This window comes from Cervus canadensis, chromosome 21 (genome assembly GCF_019320065.1).
Source record: "Cervus canadensis isolate Bull #8, Minnesota chromosome 21, ASM1932006v1, whole genome shotgun sequence".
NCBI lineage: Eukaryota > Metazoa > Chordata > Mammalia > Artiodactyla > Cervidae > Cervus > Cervus canadensis.
The window spans coordinates 54,762,014-54,788,772 of NC_057406.1; the positions used below are offsets into that span (position 1 = coordinate 54,762,014).

The following is a 26,759-nucleotide window of genomic DNA, read 5'->3' on the forward strand; positions in this document are numbered from 1 at the left end:
TCACTATCTCCTGCAGTTTGCTCAAACTCATATTCATTGAGTCAGTGACGCCATCCAACAATCTCATCCTGCTCGCAATCTTTCCCAACAACAGGGTCTTTTCCAATGAGTTGGCTCTTTGCATCAGGCGGCCAAAGTATTAGAGCTTCAGCTTCAGCATCAGTTCTTCCAATGAATATTCAGGGTTGATTTCCTTTAGGATTGACTGGTTTGATCTTCCTGCTGATCAAGGAACTCCCAAGGATGCAACTGTTAAATATTTAGAATTTCGTGAGCCAGTAATTAACCATTGTTAGCTTCAAGCTGTCCCCACTGGAAGGACTTACACCCTAGAAATTGGCAAACACTACAAATTTGGGCACTTTTTTTCCCCCAGAGACTCAGTTTGCCCTAACACCATTGGCTGGAAGACCACTTGTGCTGACTCTCTTTCAGTAGTCCATAGAAGGATTTGAAGTGTTACAATATGTCAATATATGGCAAAAACCACTACAATATTGTAAAGTAATTAGCCTCCAACTAATAAAAATAAATGGGAAAAAAATTGGATTATTGTTTTGTTAAAACAAAATATTTAAGAGCTTGATTTTTCAAGCACCCAAAGAGCATGCTCAAATATATGCATTAACTTGGGATTCCTGGGCAACCCTTTTTTGTGCAGTCTGAAGAATAAGGCTTCTCCTTCCAACTTGGTTTATTTAGAGAATAACCTGATACCGCAGAGCAAGAAATCACTAGTGATTTTCTCAAAACCATGCTCTGCAAGGACACAAAATATAAAGGGAGGCTGGGTGCTGAGGCTGACCAAGACCAAGTTCATCAGAGTAGCCTCAATGCTCTTCTGGCAGAGTCGTAAAAGTTACAGCATGAAATGACAGCTAACATAATACTACTTTTATACTCGTATAATTTCAAGTTCTGTAGTATTTCACTGGAAAAGGGAATTTTTTTTTTTTCCCAGTCAACTTATTTTGCAGAAGAGGAATCTGAGAGGGACAAGGTTACTTTGCTTCTGATGGTGCAGCTTCCGGAAAGGGAAGGGAAGGGAGGAAACCTGGAAGGAAGGAAGAGGACTTCCTGAAAGTCAGAACTCCTGGCTCCCCCATCTAGTGCCCTTTCCCGTAAGAAGGAGGAACATGTCCAAATTTCATCACACACCTTCCTTGACTTTCAATGGAGTGATGTTCTGATAAACCCACACTAAGTTGAAAATATCGTTAGGCTGAAAATGCATTCAATGCACCTCTCATGGTGAACATCATCACTGAGCCCAGCCCACCTCACATGTGCTCAGCACCCACACTAACCTACAGTTGGGCAGGATGGTCTAACACAAAGCCTGTGATCAAGTGCTGAATATCTCATGTAATTTGTCGAGTACTGTACTGAAAGTGAAAGACAGAATGGGTGTCTGGGTACAGGACAGTTGTGTGTCCGCTGTTTACCCTTGTGGTTCTGTGCTGACTTGGAGCTGCTCCCCAGCATCATAAAGGGGTATCAAACCGCAGTTCACTAGCCATGAAAAGATCAAAATTCCAAATCCCAAGTATGGTTCCTGCTGAAGGCATATCACTTTCACATGATTTCCTTTCCACCTACCCCTTCACTCTTTCAGTTCCTAGAATCTGCCAAGCTCAATGCTGCCTCAGGGCCTCTGTATTCATTCCTTCATCCAGAGAAGCTCCTGCCGCAGACAGTCTCACAGCTGACTCCTCATTGTCTTTGTCCCATTGCTCTGTCCTCCTTGGAGAGGCCTCTCCTAATCTAAGGGAAAGCGGCTCTTTCACTTCCCTATGGCATTCTGTGACATCACCTGTTGCGTGTTCTTTCTCACACTATCATGGTCTCACATTGTCTTATACTTGTCTACACCCCCCAGAAGAATATAAGTTCTGTGAGAGCCAGGACTTGTCTATCAGATTCACTACTGTATACTTTGCGCCTTGTACATAGCAGGTGTTTGGGATCTATTTTCAACTTTTATTTTTTATTGAAGTATATCCATTTAACAATGTTGTGATGGTTTCAGGCGGACAGCAAAGGGACTCAGCCATATATATACACATGCATATATACATATATGTGTCCATATAGTGGGATGGGTCGTGGGTTCTTAGTGGGATCTATTTTTTTGAACAAGTAAATGAACAACAGATGCTGAACATGACCTCTGGGCACTCTTTTGACCTAAGGGAGAGGTTTTCAACCTGGACACCATGGCGTCTTGAGGTACCCTGGAGAAGCTTGGGGGTTCCTTCTTTGTGGGCATGGACTCATACAAGGAGACCGCAGTTGAGTCCACGTGGATCTGCCTATATATATGGAGGGTTTGAGTTCTGTTGTTCACTGGACAGAGGACTCAGAGACCAAAGAGCCAGGCCAGGTAGTTGCTAAGGAAGTGCTGGATAGGAATTTGGGCTGCACACCTCCAGCTGGATACTGAGGGGTCCATGAACGGGACAGCAGAGGAGTAAGCACTGATCGAGGGGAGGCGGCAAGAAGGGCAGGGTCATGGCAGACATATCATGGTAGGGCGGGGTTCTCCAGGTATGAGGAGAGAGTCTCTGGGAGACTGGTGACTGGCTTCTAAGGTTTCCTTCCACCTGCCTCAGCTCCTTGCCCCTGAGTCACTAACTAGTGATGGGCCAGCTGATGCTTTTCACTGAGAAGCTGGCATTTTCTGACCACGACTTTAAACAGAATGCTTGCTTCTGCACTCACCAAGAGAGCAACAGCCTTGCTCTCAGTGGCCTCATTAAACGGGATTCTATTTTCATAGCACTCACTTATAGAACATTCTTATTTGCTGTTCCAGGCTCTTGGAGACACAGCCCAAGAGGCACTGCTGATAAAATGACTCTGGGCATGATAGAGATGGGGAGATGCTGAAAGGAATAGCAGCTTGCTTTGTTTGGTATTGGAACAGGCAAGAGGAGCTATATTTTTTTTTTTTCCCCTCACCACCCCTTTTTTTTTTTTTTTTTGAGGAGCTATATTTTTAAAAAATGAAGTTTTCTTTCTTTCCACAAGAAAAAGACCTAATCCGGCTGCACAGCCAGTAACACAGGTTTCCTCACAGAACAGAACAAATGCTAGTAGACTAAGATTAACTTTGGGGAAAAAAATTAAAGAAATAATTATGGAGCGGGAATGGGTAGGACTGGAGAACAGGTAAGATCAAAAGGCATTTAAGATAATTAAAAAGCCAAAAAGAGGTGCTTCCCTGGTAGTCCAGTGGCTAACAATCTGCCTGCCAATGCAAGGGACATGAGTTCGATCCCTGGTTTAGGAAGATCCCGCATGCCGTGAGGCAACTAAGCCTGTGAGCCACAACTACTAAGCCTGAGCGTGTAACTACTGAAACCCTGTGCCTGAGAGCCTGTGCTCTGCAACAGGAAAAACTTCCTCAGTGAGAAGTCCATTTGCCACAACTACAGAAAGCCCGTGTGCAGCAGTGAAGACCCAGCAGAGCCCACAATAAAGTAAATAAAAAATTTGAAAAAAAAAAAGCCAAAAAGAAAAAGCAGCAACAGACGGAGTATGAGTTTGATGGCATAAATACACACTAAGGCATTTAAATATACATCTCCATATGCTACATACAGACACATATACTAAGTATATATACATCTATATAGACATGGGGTTTCCAAATATGACTGGTTCCTCTCCCTGAAGACTTGACCTGTGTTTCCTTCCTACGGTGGAGAGAAAATAGTAATAATTAATATTACTGCCATTTTCTGAGCACTCGCCACAAGCCCCACTCTGCAAAGTGGCATGTGCATACAATAACAGTTATCACTCTTCACACTTACTGAGCTTCTCTGAGCTTTAGCTTTCCCATCTGTAAAATGGGGACAGTGGGTTTATCTACTTTATAGAGCTGTTGTGACAATCAAGTAAGACGATGAATGGAGTACAAGGCCCAGCACCTAGTAAGTGCTCAATAAACGGCTTGTGATTATTGTCATTGTTATTTTCCACTGGTGCCTCCAAATAAAAATGCTTAAAACTGGACTCATTCTCTTTCCCCTCAGGCCTATTCTCCTCTATCTCATATCCAGTGAATGGAATCATTACAGTCTCAGTTTTCTTCTCATTCAGGCAGTCACTAAGTTCTTACAGTTCTGCCTTTCCCGTATCTCGTGACTGCATCGTTATCTGGTTCCCACCTCCTGGGCTCCTGCCTGGGTGCAAGCCCTTGTCTCTTCTCTGGTCTGCTGCAGTGTTTCCCTGGTAACTCCTGGGGACTCCGATCTTCCCCCTCCTCACCCCCACTGTCTCTCTGCTCTTACATTGCTGCCAGAGTGCTTGCTCTACCTTACAGACCCAACCACGTCCATCATGGCTCAAACCCTGGCAGTGGGTCTGTCTCTTACCTGGAAGATGAAGCCCACACCGTAGAGACAGAATAAAATGCACCCACAGTCTGCCCCTGACCCCTGCCTCGTCTCACCTGCTCGTCCAGGTCTCCCTGCAGCTCATGGCTCTGAATACTGGTGTCACATTAGCATCGCCTGGGGAGAAAAGCAATGCCAATGCCTGGGCCCTCCTCCAGCCAATCACGGCAAAGTCTGGGGGTGGGCCCTAGGGAGCAGTATAATTTCAAAGTGTCCTGGGTGCTTCCAACACATTGTTGGACTTGAGAAGCCCTGCTCCCAGTGTACCTGGCAGCGTGCGATGCTCTCTTGGGCCTTTGCTTGCTTGTATGCAGATCCCACCACTTGGAATGTTTTCCCCAGCTTTATCAACCTGCGGTATGTCTCCCCATCCTTTGAGATGTAGCTGAGTCTTCCTGTCACGTGGAAATCTCTGGTCCCCAGAGGTGCTCCTGCTGGTCTGACATGTCCCTCTGGTACGATGCATTTGGCTGCACCGCCTCTGTCGCTATAAGGGAGGGAACTTCTTAAAGGAGGGCTCGTGTTTATTTGTTGTCTCATCACAGTCCCTGCACACACTTACAGGACAAGATTTCTGGACAAATGAATACACCCTCCACTGTGGTTCAGTTTTTTTTTTTTTTTAACTTTTAATTTTATATTGGAGTACAGTTGATTGACAATGTTGGGATAGTTTTAGGTGTACAGCAAAGTGATTCAATTATACACATACGTGTATCTATTCATGGTTCAGTTTTTAAAAAAATAAATTTATTGTTTTGGCTGGGCTGGGTCTTCGCTGCTGCAAGGGCGTCTCTCTACTTGCAGTGAGCAGGCTTGATCTTGCTGTGGTAGCTTCTCTTGTGGAGCACGGGCTCTAGGCACGTGGGCTTCAGTAGTTGTGGTGCACAAGCTTAGTTGCTCTGCAGCACGTGGAATCTTCACGAACCAGGGATCGAACCCGCATCCCTGCATTGGCAGATGGATTCTTAACCACTGGACCACCAGGTGAGCCCGTGTGGCTGGGTTTTACCTAGACTCTCTTCTCAGGCCTTGGCTTGCATTTCTGCGGCAGGGTTGACCTCATTATGCTCGGATTGTAGTCAGTTGTCTACACGATCTTCTTCCACCACCTCTCCCTAACTCACCAGCCTTACTTCCATCGCTGTTCACCTCAAGCACTTGCTCCCACCCCAGGACCTTTGTGCATGCTCTTCCTCAGGTGTCCACACAGCTCACTCTCTCCTTCCTTCATAGGCCACGTCACAGAAAGGCTTCCCTGATCACTCCCCTGCCCCCCTCACGATCTGCTCCTCTTATCTTGTTTCTGCCTTCAGAATCCTTCTCAACTGACATACTGCAGTGTAATTTATTTATTCTTTTATCTCTGCCTCCTCCTATAAGATGTATTGCTTATCGTGATTTGCTATACAAATTTTTGGAAAACCACTGCTCTAGACTATGGATTGGCAAACTTTTTCTGTGAAGAGTACAGTGGTAAATATTTTAGGCTTTGCAGGTCATGAAAATGATTCAACTCTGATGCTGTAGTGCAGAAGCAGCCATAGACAATATGTACACAAACAGGCAGGGCTGTGTTACAAAAAAAACTTTATTAACAAAACCAGGTCCAGGACTAAGTTTGACCTATGAGGGGTAATCTGCCAAGTCCTGCATTAGACTGTAGTCTAGTGACAGCCTGTGTCTTTTGTGTGTAAATTTCCTGCATTCAGGAGCCGTGTCTTTTTCATGTCTCGATCTTAACCAAGAGTCCTTCACCTCGGGGTCTAGCCCATTCTTTGCATATAACAAATGCTCATAACTTTTTGCCAAAATATTCAATAAACATTTACTGAGTCCTTAACTCAGAACAGCTAGGCACCAACTCCATTAATGTTGATTGAATGAACATAAGAGTCCTGGCCTCAAGCCCTCAAAAGCTTTTGCCCCTCCTCCAATCCTTCTGAAGACTGAGACCCAGAGTCCAAAGGACGTCCGCGCCCTGGCGGCCTGGGTCACGAGCTACCAGCAGTCGGAAGGGGTGGTGGGAAGTGATGGGAACAACAGAGGGCTTGATGGACTGTTTAGGGAACTGCCTAATTGTCCTGCTTATCAGTTTTCTGGTTCTTTTCCTTTGCTCTTCCCTTTAATAAATCAGAACTCCTTCTGTTGTTATTGAGCTCTGGGCCACTGATTCTTTTGCCCGAGTGTTTACAGAGTTACAGTATGACCGTGAGATTGAATGGAAGGGAAGGGAGGCACCTGACAAGTGTCAGCTCTGAAAGGCAACACCTCAGCTTCCCAGGGCCCCTCCATTGTGCAGGGTGAAGGAAGGGCTTCCCGCTCTTCAGGGCCCTGGCCGGACTGGGAGGGGAGACAGAGCCAGTGGCTGCAGCTAGTGCACCCAGGGGTTCACAATCCTGTGTGGGAAGGGGGACTGAGGGTTTTTGTGAGGCCCACGTGTTAAGAATAGCTTTTAAATGGCTGGGGAAAAAAAAATCAAAAGAAGAACAACATCCCACAACAGGTAAAAATCATATGAAACTGAGATTTCAGTGTTCACAAAGTTACAGTGGAACATGGCCACGCACATTCATTTACCTCTTGTCTAGGGCTAGTTCTATACTGCAGTGTGGAGTCCAGTAGTTGCAACAGACCATCTAGCCGGAGAGGTTAAGATGTTTGCCATCTGGCTCTGCAATGAAAAAGTCTGCTCACCCCCGATGTGCATGACTAGCTGCCAGGGACTAGCACCACTGCCATCACCTGGCAGCTTGCAGAAATGCAGATTCCCAGGCAGGCCTCACTCAGGCCTAGTGAGTTAGGATCTGCATCTTAGGGAGATTCCCCAGTGATCTGTAAAGACTTAAAAATATAGGGAGCACTTAGGCCCAGAGGAAGTGAATCAATATCTCTTTGTTCAGTCACTAAGTCATGTCTGACATCTTCCAACACCATGGACTGCAGCATACCAGGCTTCCCTGTCCTTCACTGTCTCCTGGAGTTTGCTCAATCTCATGTCCATTGACTCGGTGATGCCATCCAACCATCTCATCCTCTGCCGCCCTCTTTTCCTTTTGTCCTCAATCTTTCCCAGCATCAGGGTCTTTTCCAATGAGTTGGCTCTTCACATCACGTGGCCAAACATTGGAGCTTCAACTTCAGCCTCGGTTCTTCCAATGAATATTCAGGACTGATTTCCTTTAGGATTGAAGCTTTGCTCTCCTTGTAGTCCAAGGGACTTTTTAGAGTCTTCTCCAGCACCACAGTTCAAAAGCATCAAGTCTTTGGTGCTCAGCCTTCTTTATGGTCCAACTTTCACATCCACACATGACTATTGGAAAGACCATGGCTTTGACTATACAGATCTTTGTCAGCAAAGTGATGTCTTTGCTTTTCAATATGCTGTCTAGGTTTGTCATTGTTTTCCTTCCAAGAAGCAAGCGTCTTCCAATTTCATGGCTGCAGTCACCATCTGCAGTTATTTTGGAGCCCAAGAAGAGAAAATCTGTCACTACTTTCACTGCATCTCTTTCAGTTCAGTTCAGTTCAGTTCAGCCGCGTCCGACTCTTTGCGACTCCATGAATCACACCACGTCAGGCCTCCCTGTCCATCACCAACTCCTGGAGTTTACTCAAACTAATGCCCATCGAGTTGGTGATGCCATCCAGCCATCTCATCCTCTATAGTCCCCTTCTCCTCCTGCCTTCAATCCCTCCCAGCATCAGGGTCTTTTCAAATGAGTCAACTCTTCACATGAGGTGGCAAAAGTATTGGTGTTTCAGCTTCAGCATCAGTCCTTCCAATGAACATCCAAGACTGACCTCCTTTAGGATGGACTGGTTGGATCTCCTTGCAGTCCAAGGGACTCTCAAGAGTCTTCTCCAACACCACACTTCAAAAGCATCAATTCTTCATTGCTCAGCTTTCTTCACAGTCCAACTCTCACATACATACATGACCACTGGAAAAACCATAGCCTTGACTAGACAGACCTTTGTTGGCAAATTAATGTCTCTGCTTTTTAATATGCTGTCTAGGTTGGTCAAAATTTTCCTTCCAAGGAGTAAGCATTTTTTAATTTCATGGCTTCAGTCACCATCAGCAGTGATTTTGGAGCCCAAAAAAATAAAGTTGGACACTGTTTCCACTGTCTCCCCATCTATTTCTCATGAAGTGATGGGACCAGAGGCCATGATCTTAGTTTTCTGAATGTTGAGCTTTAGGAAAACTTTTTCACTCTCCTCTTTCACTTTCATCAAGAGGCTTTTTAGTTCCTCTTCATTTTCTGCCATTAAGGGTGGTGTCATCTGCATATCTGAGGTTATTGATATTTCTCCCGGCAATCTTGATTCCAGCTTGTGCTTCTTCCACCCCAGCATTTCTCATGATGTACTCTGCATATAAGTTAAATAAGCAGGGTGACAATATACAGCCTTGACGTACTCCTTTTCCTATTTGGAACCAGTCTGTTGGTCCATGTCCAGTTCTAACTGTTGCTTCCTGACCTGCGTACAGGTTTCTCAAGAGGCAGATAAGGTGGTCTGGTATTCCCATCTCTTTCAGAATTTCCCACAGTTTATTGTGATCCACACAGTCAAAGGCTTTGGCATAGTCAATAAAGCACAACCAGATGTTTTTCTGGAACTCTCTTGCTTTTTTGATGATCCAGTGGATGTTGGCAATTTGATCTCTGCTTCCTCTGCCTTTTCTAAAATCAGCTCGAACATCTGGAAGTTCACAGCTCACATATTGCTGAAGACTGGCTTGGAGAATTTTGAGCATTACTTTAGTAGTGTATGAGATGAGTGCAATTGTGTGGTAGTTTGAGCATTCTTTGGGATTGCCTTTCTTTGGGATTGGAATGAAAACTGACCTTTTCCAGTCCTGTGGCCACTGCTGAGTTTTCCAAATTTGCTGGCATATTGAGTGCAGCACTTTCACAGCATCATCTTTTAGGATTTGAAATAGCTCAACTGGAATTCCATCACCTCCACTAGCTTTGTTCGTAGTGATGCTTTCTAAGACCCACTTGACTTCACATTCCAGGATGTCTGGCTCTAGGTGAGTGATAATACCATCGTGATTATCTGGGTCATGAAGATCTTTTTTGTACAGTTCTTCTGTGTATTCTTGCCACCTCTTCTTAATATCTTTTGCTTCTGTTAGGTCCATACCATTTGCCTATGCCCTGACCAGTAACACTGAAGAAGTTCAAGTTGAACAGTTCTATGAAGACCTACAAGACCTGTTAGAACTAATACCTAAAAAGGATGTCCTTTTCATTATAGGGGACTGGAATGCAAAAGTAGGAAGTCAAGAAACACCTGGAGTAACAGGCAAATGTGGCCTTGGAGTATGGAATGAAGCAGGGCAAAAGCTAATAGAGTTTTGCCAAGAGAACGCACTGGTCATAGCAAACACCCTCTTCCAACAACACAAGAGAAGACTATACACATGGACATCACCAGATGGTTAATACTGAAATCAGATTGATTATATTCTTTGCAGCCAAAGATGGAGAAGCTCTATACTGTCAGCAAAAACAAGACCGGGAGCTGACTGTGGCTCAGATCATGAACTCCTTACTGCCAAATTCAGACTTAAATTGAAGAAAGTAGGGAAAACCACTAGACCATTCAAGTATGACCTAAATCAAATCCCTTATGATTATACAGTGAAAGTGAGAAATACATTTAAGGGACTAGATCTGATAGACAGAGAGCCTGATGAACTATGGATGGAGGTTCGTGACATTGTAGAGGAGACAGGGATCCAGACCATCCCCATGGAAAAGAAATGCAAAAAAGCAAAATGGCTGTCTGAGGAGGCCTTACAAATAGCTTTGAAAAGAAGAGAAGCCAAAAGCAAAGGAGAAAAGGAAAGATATTCCCATTTGAATGCAGAGTTCCAAAGAATAGCAAGGAGAGATAAGAAAGCCTTCCTCAGTGATCAATGCATCTCTTTAATGATCCACAAATTTTAAAGTACTTTGTCAGTCAGTCTGCAGAGTAACTCCTCACCCATTATTGTTGATGTTGCTGTTCAGTCACTCGGTCGTTTCCGAGTCTTTGCGACCCCATGGACCGCAGCACGCCAGGCTTCCCTGTCCATCACCAACTCCCGGAGCTTTCTCACACTGATGTCCATCGAGTCGGGGATGCCATCCAACCATCTCATCCTCTGTCGTCCCCTTCTCCTCCTGCTCTCAATCTTTCCCACCATCAGGGTCGTTTCCAATGAGTCAGCTCTTCACATCAGGTGGCCAAAGTATTGGAGTTTCAGCTTCAGCATCAGTTTCCAATGAATATTCAGGGTTCCAGTTCTAACTGTTGCTTCTTGTCCTGCACACAGGTTTCTCAGGAGGCAGGTAATGTGGTCTGGTGTTCCCACCTTATTAAGAATATTCCACAGTTTGTTGTGATCCACACAGTCAAAGGTTTTAGCATAGTCAATGAAGCAGAAGTAGATGACTTTTCGGGAATTCCCTTGCTTTTCCTATGATCCAGCATATGTTGGCAACCTGATCTCTGGTTCCTCTGCCTTTTCTAACTCTAACTAGATCCTTCTAACTCATCTTTCTACAAAGTCCCCATGTCGAAGAGCGAGGCTGTCAAGGCTCTCAGGCCTGTCTGACTCAGGAGGTACACTCGCTCGGGGGGTACACCAGAGCACCCCAGTAAGGTGCTCTTCCTGCTGCTCTCTGATCCCTGAGTGGCTGGGAGCGCCAGGCTCTTCTCGTCCACTGCAGGCAGCCTTCTCCACTGATCCACTCAATCCTCATTTCAATCATTTTCCAAGAGTGTCATGACAGCATCCGCTGTCCCACGTGGCCCTTCCTTGGGTCTTCTGATCTCACTACTGGAGGATGGGGTGTTGGTGTGTGAAGGTTTCTTGGGGCTGGGGGTGAGGAGTCGAGGTAAGAGTACAGACTCTGCCAACGGTTCATTTGTCCAGAGGCTTTAGTAGAGGGCGCTGATAACTGTGCATAAGACGTCTGCTCACCCAGAACCACTCCCTCCCCACCATGCATACTCCAAAACACAGTAAGCCCACTGTTTACATCCTTCTCTGGCTTCCTCCCACAAACAACCTTGCTGCTGCCACCTGTCAGCCACAGTGCCAGCTGCCTCTAAGTGGACTTATTTCCAAGAAGCCACAGGAGTGGCTGTTCTCAGTCGCAGGAAGCATGGTAGGAGGCTGCCCTGGGCCACGACCACAGTGAGCGTGAGGCACCTGCTTGTCTCAGGCCGTCACTTCTCTCGCCCACTGACAGCAACAATGGGCTGCACCTGCACATTTTGGCTGAGGAAGACCTCAGTGGACACACGGGCTGTGTTCTGGATGGGCTGGCGAGCTCTCTGGAGGCTCCCCTCCTCTGGCATGGGTGCTGGGACCAGAGGAAAGAATGAACAAGCCTTCACAGAATGCAGTGTGTGACCATATGCCCAATCATTTGGTCTCCTTGATCTCTGCTGGTCTCATCTGTTAAACGGGTATCATGATAACAATACCCTCATCAAAAGATGGCTTGAGCCTAAGCAGGCTCCCAGTGTGGAAGCACTTTGCAAATTGACTGTCGAGCTGGGGTAGAAGTACAGAGCTGGTCATCAGATTGTGGGAAATTACAGGGTCCCACTCCAACAGGCAGCGTGTGCCCCCTCCTCCTTCTGGGAGCCTCTTAAGGCATGACTTCTCTGACCTTTCTTGCACACAAAGCCAGGATGGGTCGACAGACACTGCCAGGAAAGCAGAAAATCCTACTGTTTTTCAGTGTTTGTCAGCTCAAAAATATTCTGTTTTCCATGGAGGAGTGTTGTGGTCAGTGCTCACTAAGCAGGTAACTTATTCTTTCCAGATGAGACTGCTTCTGTGTCTCTGCCCCTCTTGACAAAATGGGGCCTTTTAGGTGCCTGGGGTGTACCCTGATGGTAAAGCACAGTGCCAGGGCCTGCTAGACTTCTTTCTCTTCTTCTCATTCTCTTGCATGAGTGTGCTTATTCTTGGCTTTAGGCCTGGGATGAGGTCAGTTCAGCAGACAAGAGTGGTTCATAGGCAAAGGTCAGTGCTGGTCTCCAAGGTACTCACATGTTTCTTGGGTGGAACCCTGTGAAATTCTTTGTAAATCAACTCTCCTATTAACTTGGCTGGTGGCCTTAAAACAAGCAGCGATGATTCCATGAGGGCGTTCCTGAGGGTCCCAGGCAGCAGGAAGATGCAGGCTGAAGGACCTGACAACCTCAGTTCAAATTTTGCTTCTGTCACTTACCTGTGACTTTAAGCAAAGCAACTCTTGGAACCTCTGCCCAGCTGTGATCAGGAAGAGCTCTCAGAGCGTCTCTGAGGCTGAGAGGAGATGCTGAAGGCACTGATGCCGCGGCAGCAGCTGCTGTGCCTCTGCTCATCCCGTCTCATCTGCTCTGAATTACCCCAGAGAAGGCAAGGGGTTTGTTCCAGGTCACAATGGTAGCAGATGGCAGAGTCCAGATCAGAATCCAATGAGGTCTAAGTCAAAAGTCCACATCCTCCTTTGCTTACCTCCCCATCTCACAGTCGTGAGCCACTTCAGACTTTTTAACGCACTTCTATTCACTAGCTCTTCCAAGTGCTTGGAGAGGAACACCATGTATATTTAACATATTTGACACCCTGCACTTATGTGTTTAAATGACTTGCCCAAGTGGATGCTGTGGGCCCCAGGGAGTATTAGGCTGGCAGGAAGACCCAGGTTTCCTGAGCCCAGGCCAACCAAGGATGGTGCAAAGATGTGGGGATTAGAGCAGTGAGTTTCAGCAGTAGACATCTCAATGTTAAACTCTTGTAAGGAAAACAATTTGATGATCCAGGTGATGTCACCTTCAACTTGGCAAGTGTCAGACTGAAATGACTGTTTTAGTTTGCTTCTATTTATCCTTAGAATGGTGGCATTTTGGCATCCAAAGGAGGAAAGAGACCCTTAGAACTCTTTACAGAATGTGTGTTTGTGTGTGTGCTATATACACATATGTATACACACACACACACACACACACACACACGAGTCCATTCTCATTATTCACAGTAGTTACACTTTGTAACATTGCAACAAGCACTGAATTAGTGAATCCTGAACTACTGCTCCTAGAGGAATATAGGATTCGGTTCCTGCAAGCTTATGGCTACATTTTCATCAACTCAACAATATATAACCTTGTTATGTGTGCTTCCTTTTAAAGACAACTTATTTAATATACATGGTTGATTCATTAACAGTGAATTTATAGCCAACGGCAATGGCAAGCACCATGACTCATATCTGAACAAAGTGTATCTAACACATGCTTTTTTTTTTTTCTATAAGAAACATCACAGCCTGCTTGGGATTAGGAACACAGCACTCCAGCCCTATGCTGGGGAGCCACTTTAAACAATGAAATCACCAACAAAAAGTACAAAAATGCAAAAGTGTGACACAAAAGACAGCAAGAAGAGGGTGCTTGTTTACAGGCTGAAACAAGAAGGCAGAGCTGACCTCAGTTGGGAAGGAACATACAAATTATTCACCGCTCTGCACGTGTCTGTGAATGACCACTGAACAGGCTGCGAGAATTGATTTTAGGGTGATGAATACATTTTTAGTGAGTGGGTAAACTCATAAATGCAGAATCTATGAATAATGAGGACCCGCAGTGTTTATCATGCTTATACAGAGAGTAACCTCATGCCAGAGGCTCTAAGAAGCAGAGTACCGCGTTTACAATTTTCACTTGGGGTAAAGAATGGATGGAACTGCCTTCAGGACCCGTTTTGTTGGAGAGAAGCAGAGAGTAAAGCAGGCAGTGGTCATCCGGGGGAGGGGGATTTGGTGGACGGTGGAGCTGAGAGGGAGGATGGGCGGGGGTACCGAGCATGGGTCCCTGTCCCTTCTTCCCCTCACAGCTTGGCAAGGCCTTGAACACTCCTTCCCTGAACACCCTGCAGGGTGGAGCCTCTCTCCTGCTCTCACCTGACTTGGTTTCTGCTGAGCATGAAACACAGAGCGACTTTCCTTCCTGGTCGTCGCCCAGGTGCTGGGGGAGCACTCTATGTCTTAAGTGTTCCCCTGGGTTCCGTTTCCCCATTTGCTCATTTTCTAGTCCTTTCTCTCCATTACTGTGTCAAATGACTACCTACTCACACTTAAAAAAGCAGACAGTGCTGGGAAATCTCACTGAGAGAGTCAGCCCAAGAGAAGACATGGAGTCCAGGTCACTAGGAGCTGAGGACAGCAGCAGCCCTGGTCGAGCTGGGATGTGCAAGACATGGGGGTGTGCAAGATGCAGTGGTGTGCAAGAAGCCGGGGTGTGCAAGATGCTGCTGGAGACAGTGCATTGGGAGCTGTCACTTTGACCCCCCAGAATACACAGGCCATCTGCTGGGTCACCTCAGCCCTGCACCTCATCACTCCAGGCTGCTCTTAGTAGAGCAACACACCCTGGGCACGGCGGAGTGTGAGGATACCCGGGTCTGGGCTTACTAAACTGTGACCATGGCAATGCCCTTTATCTCTCAGAACTTAGAAGCCAGAACCAGGCTGCCCGGGGTTGAACCCCAACTCTGCCTCCTACTTCCAGTGTCTCAGTTTCCTCATCTGTCAAGTGGGGATACCCACAGGATTAATCTCTTCCTCATAGGGTGATTATGAGGACAGTAGTCAATGAGTAATTGATAAAGCACTTAGAACCATGCCTCCACAGAGTGAACTCCATAGAGAATTAGCTTTTACTATCACTCTGGCTATTATTATTACTACTGTTCTTAATCTCTCAAGTATGGAATGGGGTGGAATCATCTCAGAAGACTTTCTTTCCCTTCCTGTTCTGATCCTGGGGGTGGGGTGCTGTCTCACTGGATGGCCTTGGGCAAGACCCTTCTCCTCTCTGGGGCCCCGGGTTCTTATCTTCTAAGTGAGGTGCTGGGACTCAAGCCCTGAAAGTTTGAATTTACAAAACAAGGAGAAGGCGACTCCAAGGCTGGGGTTTGTTTGTTATCTTGCCCTCTCCTGGGGATGCTAGAAGCCAATTTTGCTTACTTTAAGAATTTACCCAGAATTTGATTTTTCTCCCATTTTGGTCTATCATGAGCAACTGCCTATCTCATCTTAGTTGAGATAAGCAGTTAAGTCATCAGATTAACAGTTTATATTAGCAGTGGGTTTTGCCTTGAGAATCCCATGGACGGAGGAGTGGTGGGCTACAGTCCATGGGGTCACAAAGAGTCGGACACGACTGAGCGACTTCACTTTCACTTTTAAAGCTCCCATTCACTGAGTGTTGACCCAGTACCTTCCCAATCCTGGGCTGATTGATTCTATCTATCATTACAACTCTGGGAGGGAGATTATTGTCCCCATATTAGACACGAGGAAATCGAGGCACAGAGAGATTATGCAACTTGGTCAACGACACACAACTAGTAAATGATAAATCCAGATTAAAATCAGAATCCCTGCTTTCTACAAATGCTACCCCCATAGGCAGTTCGCCATGAACTCAACTTCTATGATGATAACAGATACACCATCCCTTTCAATAGGCTGCTCATAGTATTGATCAAAACCACAGATTCTTATCATTAGAAGATACTGTAGCAGTCATCTTCAAGGTGTGTTAAACTTTGGAAGGATCATGGGCCCTGTGAAAAGGTGAAAGAAGCCATGGACCCTTTCCATCGCAAAAAACAAAAAACATATATCCACATAAAAACATAAACAGAGGTGTCTGAATTTCACCACGTTCAAACATCTCAGGCTAAAAATCTCAAATAATGCTTAAATTCTCTTGAAACTCTCTAGTACATAATTATTTTTGCTCCAATTCTGCATTATGAGAACTTCCTACACAAAGCAGCTGTTCATCTCATTAACGTTCACCTCTGATTGTTAGAAAGTTGCTCTTTCAACACCACTGACATGCATTTCCCCCAGACTTCGGTCCCATTTTTGGCTCCTACATGTTACTAATACATAGAAACATCCAGCCTACCTTCCCAGGACAATTCTCCCTGTTTCTGAGGATGCCAGCCACACTGTCTCCAGCCCTCCCAGGCGGGAAGGCTCTGCCCTCCACTGCTCAGCTCATTTTCTCCTGAACACATTCATTTATCAGTGATTCTCTCAAACATCCAGAGCCTGTTTACAGTCCAGAACGTAATACAATGTTCTAGCCATTGGAGGGACCATGCAGTGCAGGATTCTCACTTTATTTTGGAAATTGGATCTTCATTAATATGCCCTAATAAATTAAAAAAACACCTTATTTTATTTTGAAATATAACACACACACAGAGACTTGCCTGGTATAAAATGACAGTTCAGTGAGCTAACAATCACAGAGCAAACATCCACATAAGCACCACCCAAGTCAAGAACTAGGCTTGAACCACTCCTGCTATACACCCATGACCATGCCTCCCTCCTCCACAAAGGTAACTTCTATTCTTTAATGGGCTTCTGTCATATCTCAGTTGATAAAGAATCTGCCTGCAACGCAGGAGACTCAGATTCTCTTCCTGGGTTGGGAAGATCCCCTGGAGAAGGAAATGGCAACCCACTCCAATATTTTTGCCTGGAGAATCCCATGGACAGAGGAGCCTGGTAGGCTACATGGGGTTGCAAGAGTTGGACATGCCTGAGTGACTTTCACTTTACTTCACTTCATTCTCTTAAGGTAGTAATCTTGCTTTTCTTATATGTATGCCACATAGCACTACAGATTAGTTTCCCTGGCTTTGAATTTTATATACATGGAATCATATACATAGGCATCCCTCTGAATCTGACAATTCATTCATTGGCGTGTTTGTGAGATTCAGGCATGTTGTTGTATATTAGTTGTAATTTATTCATTTTCATTTCTGTAAAATTCCCATTTGCCTGAATTTACTGCAATTTATTTACCTACTAATATTTTATTCCTAATGGACACATGGACTGTGTCCAGATTTTAGTAACTATGGACAAGCTACTATAAACACTGGAGCATTCACACACATGCACTTAGGTTGGCTATACCTAAAAAATCGGCTGCCCTGGTGGCTCAGAGGTTAAAGCATCTGTCTGCAAGGTGGGAGGCCTGGCTTCGATCCCTGGGTTGGGAAAACCCCCTGGAGAAGGGAATGGCAACCCACTCCAGTATTCTTGCCTGGAAAATCCCATGGACAGAGGAGCCTGGTGGGCTATAGTCCACGGGGTAGCAAAGAGTTGGACATGACTGAGCGAATTCACTTTACCTAAAAAAAGAGACTCTTTATAATTTCAGCTTAGTAGATAATAGGAACACCTATTCCGAAGTAGTTGTATCAATTGACACTTTCAATAGACAGCTAGTGGCAATTTGCTGTAGGATGCAGGGAGTCCAGAGCCGGTGCTCTGTGACAACCGAGAGGGGTGGGATGAGGAGGGGTGTGGGAGGGAGGTCTGAGAGGGAGAGGACATGTCTATACCTGTGGCTGATTCATGCTGATGTATGGCAGAAACCATCACAATATTGTAAAGTAATTAACCTCTACTGAAAATCAAATCAAATCAAACAAACTGACAATTTCACTAGCTCTGTGGGTATGTTCCAAATGTTCCATGCTCTTGCCAACACTTAGAATTACTAATCTTTTTAACTTGAGCTAGTCTAGTGGTTTTATAGTGGCATCTCATTGTGGTTTTCATTTGCATTTCCCTAGTGACGAACAAAGTTGAGCCCATTTTCACCTGTTTATTGGTGTTTATGGATTAGAGCTTTTGGCAACTCCTTAACAATCTGATTCATATTGAACTTGTAGCCAAATGAAATGGTTTCTGACAGAGGATGCTGTTTAGTCATAACTCCCTTATTGACTTCAGTTGGATTTTGGGTTCTGAAAGCAGAACCAAATATTCTTAGTAATAATGACGGCTAATACTTATCGAGTATCTACTGCATTCCAAGCACTGAGCTATATGTTTGACATACATAGTGTCTCTTAATCCTCACAACCAGTTTATTAGGTTGATACTATTATTATCCTCTTTTTACATAAGATAATACTAGGGTTGTAACTTAACCTAAGGTCTCATAACTAAAAAGTAGATTCAAATCACCACCTTTAGTCACTATAAGAAACTGACTCCCAAAGATGGAAACACATGACTACAATTTAAAAAAAACCTTTAAAATGATTAAAAGCTGAATAATAAAATGGACATGTAGCTGTCAAATGGAGAAAAATCATTGCAAAGTATGACACAGGATGAATGTTCATAATATGTAAAGAGTTTTCACAAGTTAATGAAAGGACACGCATCTCAAAAACTGGTCAAACGTTTCTTGGGTCCTGTAAATCTGGAAAATTCTGCACAAGTTTTTATGTTCTTCTACCCCCAGGAGGTATATGAGCAAACTGAATGAATCTGAGAAGTTTTGCACTGGAAATCTACTTTACATGGAATTTTCGTATTTGACAAAAATAGCCTTTAGCATCCTGATGAATCACAATCCTTCGGAGCAGACTGGTGAACTCTACAGTAACCACTGTGCCTGCTTAGTCTCTCAGTCCTGTCCGACTCTTGGAGACCCCGTGGACTGCAGCCCGCCAGGCTCCTCTGTCCATGGGGCTTCTTCAGGCAAGAATACTGGAGTGGGTTGCCATTCCCTCCTCCAGGGATCTTCCCAACCCAGGGGTTGAACCCAGGTCTCCCGCATTACAGGTAGATTCTTTACCGTCTGAGCCACCAGGGAAGTCCATAATAACCACTACTTCCTTTGATTTCTAATCTGGTAAAACTTTCAACAAAGGAAACGAAATTAGCTTTGTCCCGGGTTTCTCAACTTTGATGCTATTGACGTCTTGGACTGGATAATTCTCTGTTGTGGTGGTGGGGGGGGGGGGTGCAGTCTTAGGCATTTCAGGGTGTTCAGCAGCATCCTTGGTTTCTGCAGGGTAGATGCCAGGTGTCACTAGCATCCCCCTCATCCCCAGTTGTGACAACCAAAACTGCCACCAGACATAACCAATGCTCCCCAGGGGAAGACTACCCTCCCTCACCCCCTTAAGAACCATTGGTCTGGCCTTTCTGGTTTCTTGAGAACTCCTGTTGCGCCACCTGATTACCTCCTAACTATCTAAGTGCTCCCCAAGCTGCACAGCACTTCACTCTATTTTGATCTCTCGGCCCTGTGGCATCCACTATTCTTTGTTTTAGTATAAGAGGGTCTATCTCTTGACTTGGAGTCTCTCTCGTTTGTTAGAATTCCTTAGATCTCCAGGCACACCACACCCTGTGGTTTCCTTGATGTGGAACCTCTTTTTATCCCTCCACCCTGCAGGTGGACTTAAGCTCCTTCCTTCAGTCATCTCTGCACTCCCTGCACAGCCTTCCAGCAGATCCTCGGCATGTGTTATACTTACTTATCTCCGCAATTGCCTCATTTTCTGAGAGCAAGGACTGAGTCCTATTCATCCTCTTATTGTCAGCAAGAGAGTAGGCACCGATCAATACAAACGAAGGAGAAAAACAGACTTGAGGAGGGTCAGGAATTTCAATCATGGGATCCTGGGTGAATTTCCAGAAAGACTGAGTTAATTCACAGCCTCTTCACCAGTTTCTTCCTGGAAATGTTCTCCTTGCTTCTCTCCAGGCCGACAATCTTTCTTCTGGAGAGAAGGTGAAAGTCCTGTAGAAGGTACCGTCCTGTTTTTCTCCTCTTTAGCCATGAATATGACATCATCTGCTCAGTTGGCATGTCCAGACCGTTCCTGATACTTTTCTCATTCCAAACAGAAGGAGAAAAGCCCTTTTCCCTTGATCTCAGCATTTTTTGCAAACCTCAGTTTATTCCAGCCAGTGACACTTCTCATCCTTGGAGATGAGTCCTCCTTTCCATGTTCTGGGAGTTCCTCTTGGGCCTGCATCTCTGGGAGGCATCCCCTCCTCCGACATGCGTCAGTCTCTTTAAGTATTTCCTTCTTTTTATTTCCTGTCTGGGATTATTTTAAGCTTTAGAAACGGAATTTAATTCTTGGGAACCTTCTAGCTTTACCAAAGCTGTCCAAGATGGCGGCAACGGGCAAGAAGAAAAGGACATTTTTGAGAAACATTAATAAAGGGCAAGTGACAGGACATTTCGACCACGTGGGCACGGAGGAGGGGAGATGATTCCCGGATTTCTGTTTGAAGACAACGGAGGGACTGGTGACTCCTGTTGTAAAGAGGGTCCCGGGAAGAGGAGGCGGATGAAGATGAGAAGGGAGAGTGGGCTCTCGGAAAAGAAAATGGGTGTGGTCTGGGACTTTGAGACTCTGAGGTTTCCTGGGGGGACCCGTGGAGACGCAGAGGAGGTAGGTAGCTGGGTAGAAGAGCCCGATGCGCTGCGCAGCACGTGCGACCGGAGGGCTGCTGGCGTGGAGATGGGAGCTGCGGTGGAGAGAGAGGCCGAGGGCTCAGATAGTGTGTGCTGATGGAACAGATGAGGCTAGGGGCAGGAAGGAACGCTCTGGAAGGAGACGGTGAAGGAGCGGTCCGAGAGACAGCCAGAGATCCAGGAGCGGGGCATGAATCTCCAGGCAGAAAGGAGGACCAGCAGCTTCAAGTGATGTAGAGAGGTCAATTCAGATGTAGACGGAGATACGACTGCTGAATTAGCAGCAGAGGGTCGTTGAGGACCACGGGGAGGGCAGCCTTAGGAGGGCAGGGAGCTGTAGTCAGATGACAGGCGATGGAGGAGAGGTAGGGAGAACAGGCAGTGGGAAACAGACTTAGGGTGAAAAGGGAGTCAGTCAACCAACCAGCAAACAGGGGCTAGGCTGCACCTGGGGCCATTCTGAGCAGTGGGTACAGCAGGGAGCAAACAGGTAAAGAGCTCTGTCCTTACAATGTATGCTTTTTAGGGAGAAGAAGGAGGGAGGGAGGACTTTAAAATTTTTTTTTACTTTTTTCTTCCAGTTTTACTGCGACATAACTGATAAGGATTCATTTTAAAGATGTTTATAAGAAGGATCATCATTTGCCAGATGAGGAGGCCAAAAGAAGTCAGATGGCAACTTGCTCCAGTTAACATAAAAGTCAGAGCCGAGGTCACGCCCTGACCTGTCTGACCCCTTCCATCCTTTGCTGCTTGAAGGGGATGGAGTTTAGGTGGGAAGAGGTTACACAGAAGGCATATGGCATGGGAGGAATGGGAAGAACACAAGTACAGGGTGCAGGGTTATTCGTGGTTGGACTGTGCCTACACAAAGCAAGGTTTCTACCCGCCCCTGCCGGTGCACAGCTGTGCTGAGCCTCCTATGTGAGCTCAGGTTCCTCCAATGGGGACGGCAGACACTGAAATCTACCTGTTCTCACATGGTCCTGTTTGGACCAGAAGCTTGAGAGGTAGCCTGTTGTGGCCCCGCCCCCAACTTCCCCATCCCCATTCCCCTTATTTAGGAGTAAATCTCTAGAAGTGCAGGCACTGATCAATATCCCTTCATGAGAGTTATAGAGAGGCACCAGAAAGAGACAGGGTCTTTCTTTCTCTGGGACGGTGAGCTTAGGGACCAGAGTGGGCCACCCACAGCTGTCTAACTCAACCATCTGAAGAAAACGCCAGGTAGAGATAAACAGGGCCAAGAGCTCCAATATCACTGAGCTCCTGGATCCAGCTCTGCCTGAATCTATCAAGAATTATCTGAGACTTTCTGATGCTTGAACCAACGAATTGTCTTTTGCACTCTAACTTGAATTGTGTTTCTATACTTGCAACTGCAAAAATCTGACCAGTACAGCTTGTTACAATATGTTATAACAGAGCAGGAACCTCTTGGGCCTTCCTGGGACAGACGCCTCCCCCATATCTTCTGCTGTAGCTCCTCTCTGAAGTATTTAGATAATAGTATCCGACGCACACTTCCTGAGTTGTTTTTGCAGATGCTAAAACCATCACTGAATGGAAGAAATTAAAACTACTTGATGATCATGCATTTCCAGACCTACTGGCGCCTAAGGATTGATCATATTAACCACTCTATGATCTCATCATCAACCAATCAGAGAATTGTACAAACTGATCACATACCCTGAGACCCCCTCCCTTACCTGGTCTTTAAGAATGCTCAGCTGAAACCCTTTGGGAAGTTTGAGGTTTTAAAGCAGGAGCCCCCAGTCCTCCTTGACAATAAATGCTGCACTCTCTTTCACCACAACCTGGGGGTCAGTAGACTGGCTTTATAGCATGCGGGCGAGTGGACCCGTTTGGTTCTGTAACAGTGTCAGCTCTGACTGTGTAAGATATGTTTTTGACTTTTGTGGAAACTGACTGACTCCAGGGGCTTCCTCCATGGAGCCATATGCATTCACCACCTTCTAGGTGCTAATTCTGCAGGTGATAAAGAGATGAGAAAGACATGTATGTGCTTACACACAGCTGTGGAGATGATAAGAACCATCTACAAAGTGCTGTACATCTATTTCTCTGAATCTACAATCACGGGAACTGATTAGTCAGGGAGGGTTTGGCAAGTATGGACCGAGCTGGAGAGGTGATCCATGAGAGCTCAGAGGAAGGTGCGTTATGGGGGGGAGGGAGTGAATGTGGGGTTCCTCTAACACTCTGTTCTGGGAGGCTGGGCTGAGGTGGGGGTGTCGGGGGATACAGAGAGAGGGGAGCAGGTGGTTCGGGGGAGCCACGTTGAGTATTAACATAAGTGGAAGGAAGAGTTTCTTCTCATACCTTTCCCATTCCAGCGTGGGCATGTCCCAGCTTAACCACCACGGGGAAGTGAGGGGCTGTGAGCTGAAAGAGACAAGAGAAAACCACTCATTAGCATCCCAGAGCATCACCGCCAGCACTCTGGTCACTAGTGCCACCTGGGAAGCCCATATATATGCACATATACAGTTCTGACTGATTCATGATGTTGTACGACAGAAACCAATACAACATTGTAAAGCAATTATCTTCCAATGAAGAAAAATGATAGTGGTCACACCAAGGTGGGAACAAGCACTTATGGGCTGCACTGCATGGGCGCTGTGTTGAGCGACTGTCCTGGACTCCCGCCTTTAAAGAGTGAAGGGGGAGCAGCCTGGCCTGGTTAGTTCCCTGTCACACCCCGAGCAAACAGAACATGGCCTGACCCAGGGAAGGGGCTGACATGGAATCTGTGCCACAGTCTGTGTCTGGGTAAGACTTGGAAGGCATGCACACCTCCCTTTGTGATACAGAAGAAGAGAGGGGCTCAAATGGTCAGATACTCATCTTGGCCGTGCTTACTCAGCTAGGAAGTGAGGGGACCAGGACTGAACCTAGGCTACGCATTTCCTCCTTATGCTGTTTGTATGTTGTTTGAAATAGCTTTGTTTGGCGTCTAGAAGTATACTTGGAGTTGCTTAAGGGCAGAGGTTATCCCTCCTCATTATTTAGTAATTCCATGACTTGGTCAGCTCCAGAAGAGGTAATCATGTCCCACCCTCTGCCGTACAGGTTTCTGTTCTGGTGCCTGTCCCTCCATCCTGGACTGTCCCCTGACACCCTGGATGCTCTGAAAGGAGGAACCAGGTCTTCCCTCCTGGTGCCCAGCACCTGGTCTGACACAGGAGCGACTGTAGCTGTCACAGAGGGTCTGTTGTGGGTCCCAAAGCCATGGGCTGGACCTCATCTCATTTTTCCCCACCAAGGTCTCATGAGGCAAGTAGGAAAGGTATTCTTGTAACACTTCACATAAAGTCGAGACTCAGGCAGCTGCTGGGAAGGGGTGGAGCTGGGACATGAACTTGGGTCTGTTAGACTCCAAGCTCGATGTGACTTGTTTCCTCTAAGACCTAGGCAAAGGCTTCCTGCAATAGAGGCTGAATAAGAAATTTCTTCCCTGATATCAGGCTAAAATGCATAATATCCTAGTGTTTAGAGTTAACAAATGCAGATTTTAGAAAAGGCAATATTTGTTTTTTATTTCAAAATCAATATGTACTCACTATAAAATTTTGGAAACTATAATAAAGTACTATGTCATCATGTATAAAGAACACAATAAAAATCACCCTTGAAAGTTTAATGGTTTTGGTGTATTACCTGTTTCCTTTTTTCTTTTTTTAATCTAAGTTTTCTTTTTTGATTTGTTCTGTTCTTACAAAGTTGGGAGTATAATGCATACCCAATTCTGCCTCTTGCTCTTTCCACTTCATATTATAAGTGGTAAGCATGGTCCTGGTGGTAATATTTGTCAGATTAAGCATTATTATGGAATATTTCACAAGAGAAAAGATGTAAAAAACAATATTGTGAACATCACTCAGCTTTAGCAATAAACCATTGTCCAAACAGTTGAAGCCCCTGATGTCCTTCTTTCTCATCACATTTCCTTCCCTCCAATCTCAGACGTAACCATCATATAAATTACGTGTTTATTATTTCCTTGTGTTTATTCATATTTAACTACTACATAGGATTCCCAATAATAGACATTACACATTTAAAAACCTTATGTAAGTGGCATCAAAAGAATCTACTCTTATACATTTTTGGGTTACATTGTATTTGTGAGATTCATGTATGTTGAAACATATAGCTCAGATTCCCGCTTAACTGCTGCCAAGTATTCCATTTGATAAGCACATTACCATTTGCCCATTTCCTGCTAATGAACACTTAGGTGACTTCTATTTTTCCAATCATAAACAATACTCATAAGGGAGCTCTGCCAGGATACAGGCACAGGCATGGAATTGCTGGGGGGAGGGGGGCAGTTCTTGTCTCAGCTTTGCTAGATGTAGCCAAATTGCTCTGCAAAGTGGATGTACCCACCTATGCTCTCATAGGCAGGAAAAGAGATCCCAACACTTGAGGCTGAAAGACTGAAATTTTACCAACCCAAGGGGCATACAGTGAAATGAATGGGTGCATTTTCACCAAGTGGCTCTTGTTCCCAGCAAAATCGTCACCCCCAGCCATACACTCACAGACCCTAGGCACCCTCTGCAGTCCACGAACTGCCCAGATCACTACTGGGACTGATCTCCATCTTATTTTAGGGTGGAGCTTGAGGGGAGGGGCAACGTTGCACTCTCTCTTCCTCTCCATCCCTCACAAACTGATTGTTTCCCTGCATGCCAGCAGGTACTGGAAAGAACTGGATGTCGGAGTTAACCTTACTTTCTGTTTAATCTTAGACTAGATATTTAACTTCTCCGAACCCTAGTGCTCTAATCTTCAAAGTGAGTACAATAATGTGCTCTAATCTGCAAAATTATGAATAAACACAAGCTGGAATCAAGATTGCTGGGAGAAATATCCATAATCTCAGATATGCAGATGACACCACCCTTATGGCAGAAAGCAAAGAAGAACTAAAGAGCCTCTTGATGAAAGTGAAAGAGGAGAGTGGAAAAGTTGGCTTAAAACTCAACATTCAGAAAACGAAGATCATGGCATCTGGTCCCATCACTTCATGGCAAATAGATGGGGAAACAGTGGAAACGGTGGCTGACTTTATTTCTTTGGGCTCCAAACTCACTATAGATGGTGACTGCAGCCATGAAATTAAAAGACACTTGCTCTTTGGAAGAAAAGTTATGACCAACCTAGACAGCATATTAAAAAACAGAGACATCACTTTACCAACAAAGGTCCATTTAGTCAAAGCTATGGTTTTTCTAGTAGTCATGTATGGATGTGAGAATTGGACTACAAGGAAAGCTGAGCACCAAAGAATTGATGCTTTTGGACTGTGGTGTTGGAGAAGATTCTTGAGAGTCCTTTGGACTGCAAGGAGATCCAACCAGTCCATCCTAAAGGAAATCAGTCCTGAATATTCATTGAAAGGACTGATGCTGAAGCTGAAGCTGCAATACTTTGGCCACCTGATGCAAAGAACTGACTCATTTGAAAAAACCCTGTTGCTGGGAAAGATTGAAGGCAGGAGGAGAAGGGGACAACAGAGGGTGAGATGGTTGGATGGTATCACTGACTCAATGGACATGAGTTTGAGTAAACTCTGGGAGTTGGCAATGGACAGGGAGGCCTGGTGTGCTGCAGTCCATGGAGCCACAAAGAATCGGACACAACCGTGAGACTGAACTGAGCTGACTGAACTGAGCTGACTGAACTGACTGTAAAATGGGGACAACGATGCCAACTCACAGGTTAGCTGGAGGAAGAAGAAAAGACATAAAGAATGTAATACTGGCACCACATAGAGGTTCAAAATCAAAGTGTAAAGTAGAGTTGAAGGGAGGAAGGAGATGACTCTGGTTTTGTGGGGCAAAGAGAGAGGTAAAGGGGGAGGCTGGATGATGGAAGAAAGAGAGTAGAGGCTCCAACCTGGCAGTATCTGGTTAAGAACAGGGGAGGGAGTGAAATGAAGCCCAATGAAGGAAAATCAGGGGACTACACCACAGGGAGTCATCAGAG

At 45.5% G+C, this 26,759-nt stretch overlaps 1 protein-coding gene across 1 annotated transcript in view; it reads right to left on the reverse strand.

The window, feature by feature from the left end:
• The window catches only part of SYN3 (synapsin III), a 465,440-nt gene that overhangs the window by 40,871 nt on the left and 397,810 nt on the right, over positions 1-26,759 (reverse strand). The window contains exon 7 of the mRNA XM_043441347.1: positions 23,082-23,144. Coding sequence (XP_043297282.1) covers positions 23,082-23,144 — 63 coding nt within the window. The remainder of the gene's footprint in view (positions 1-23,081; positions 23,145-26,759) is intronic.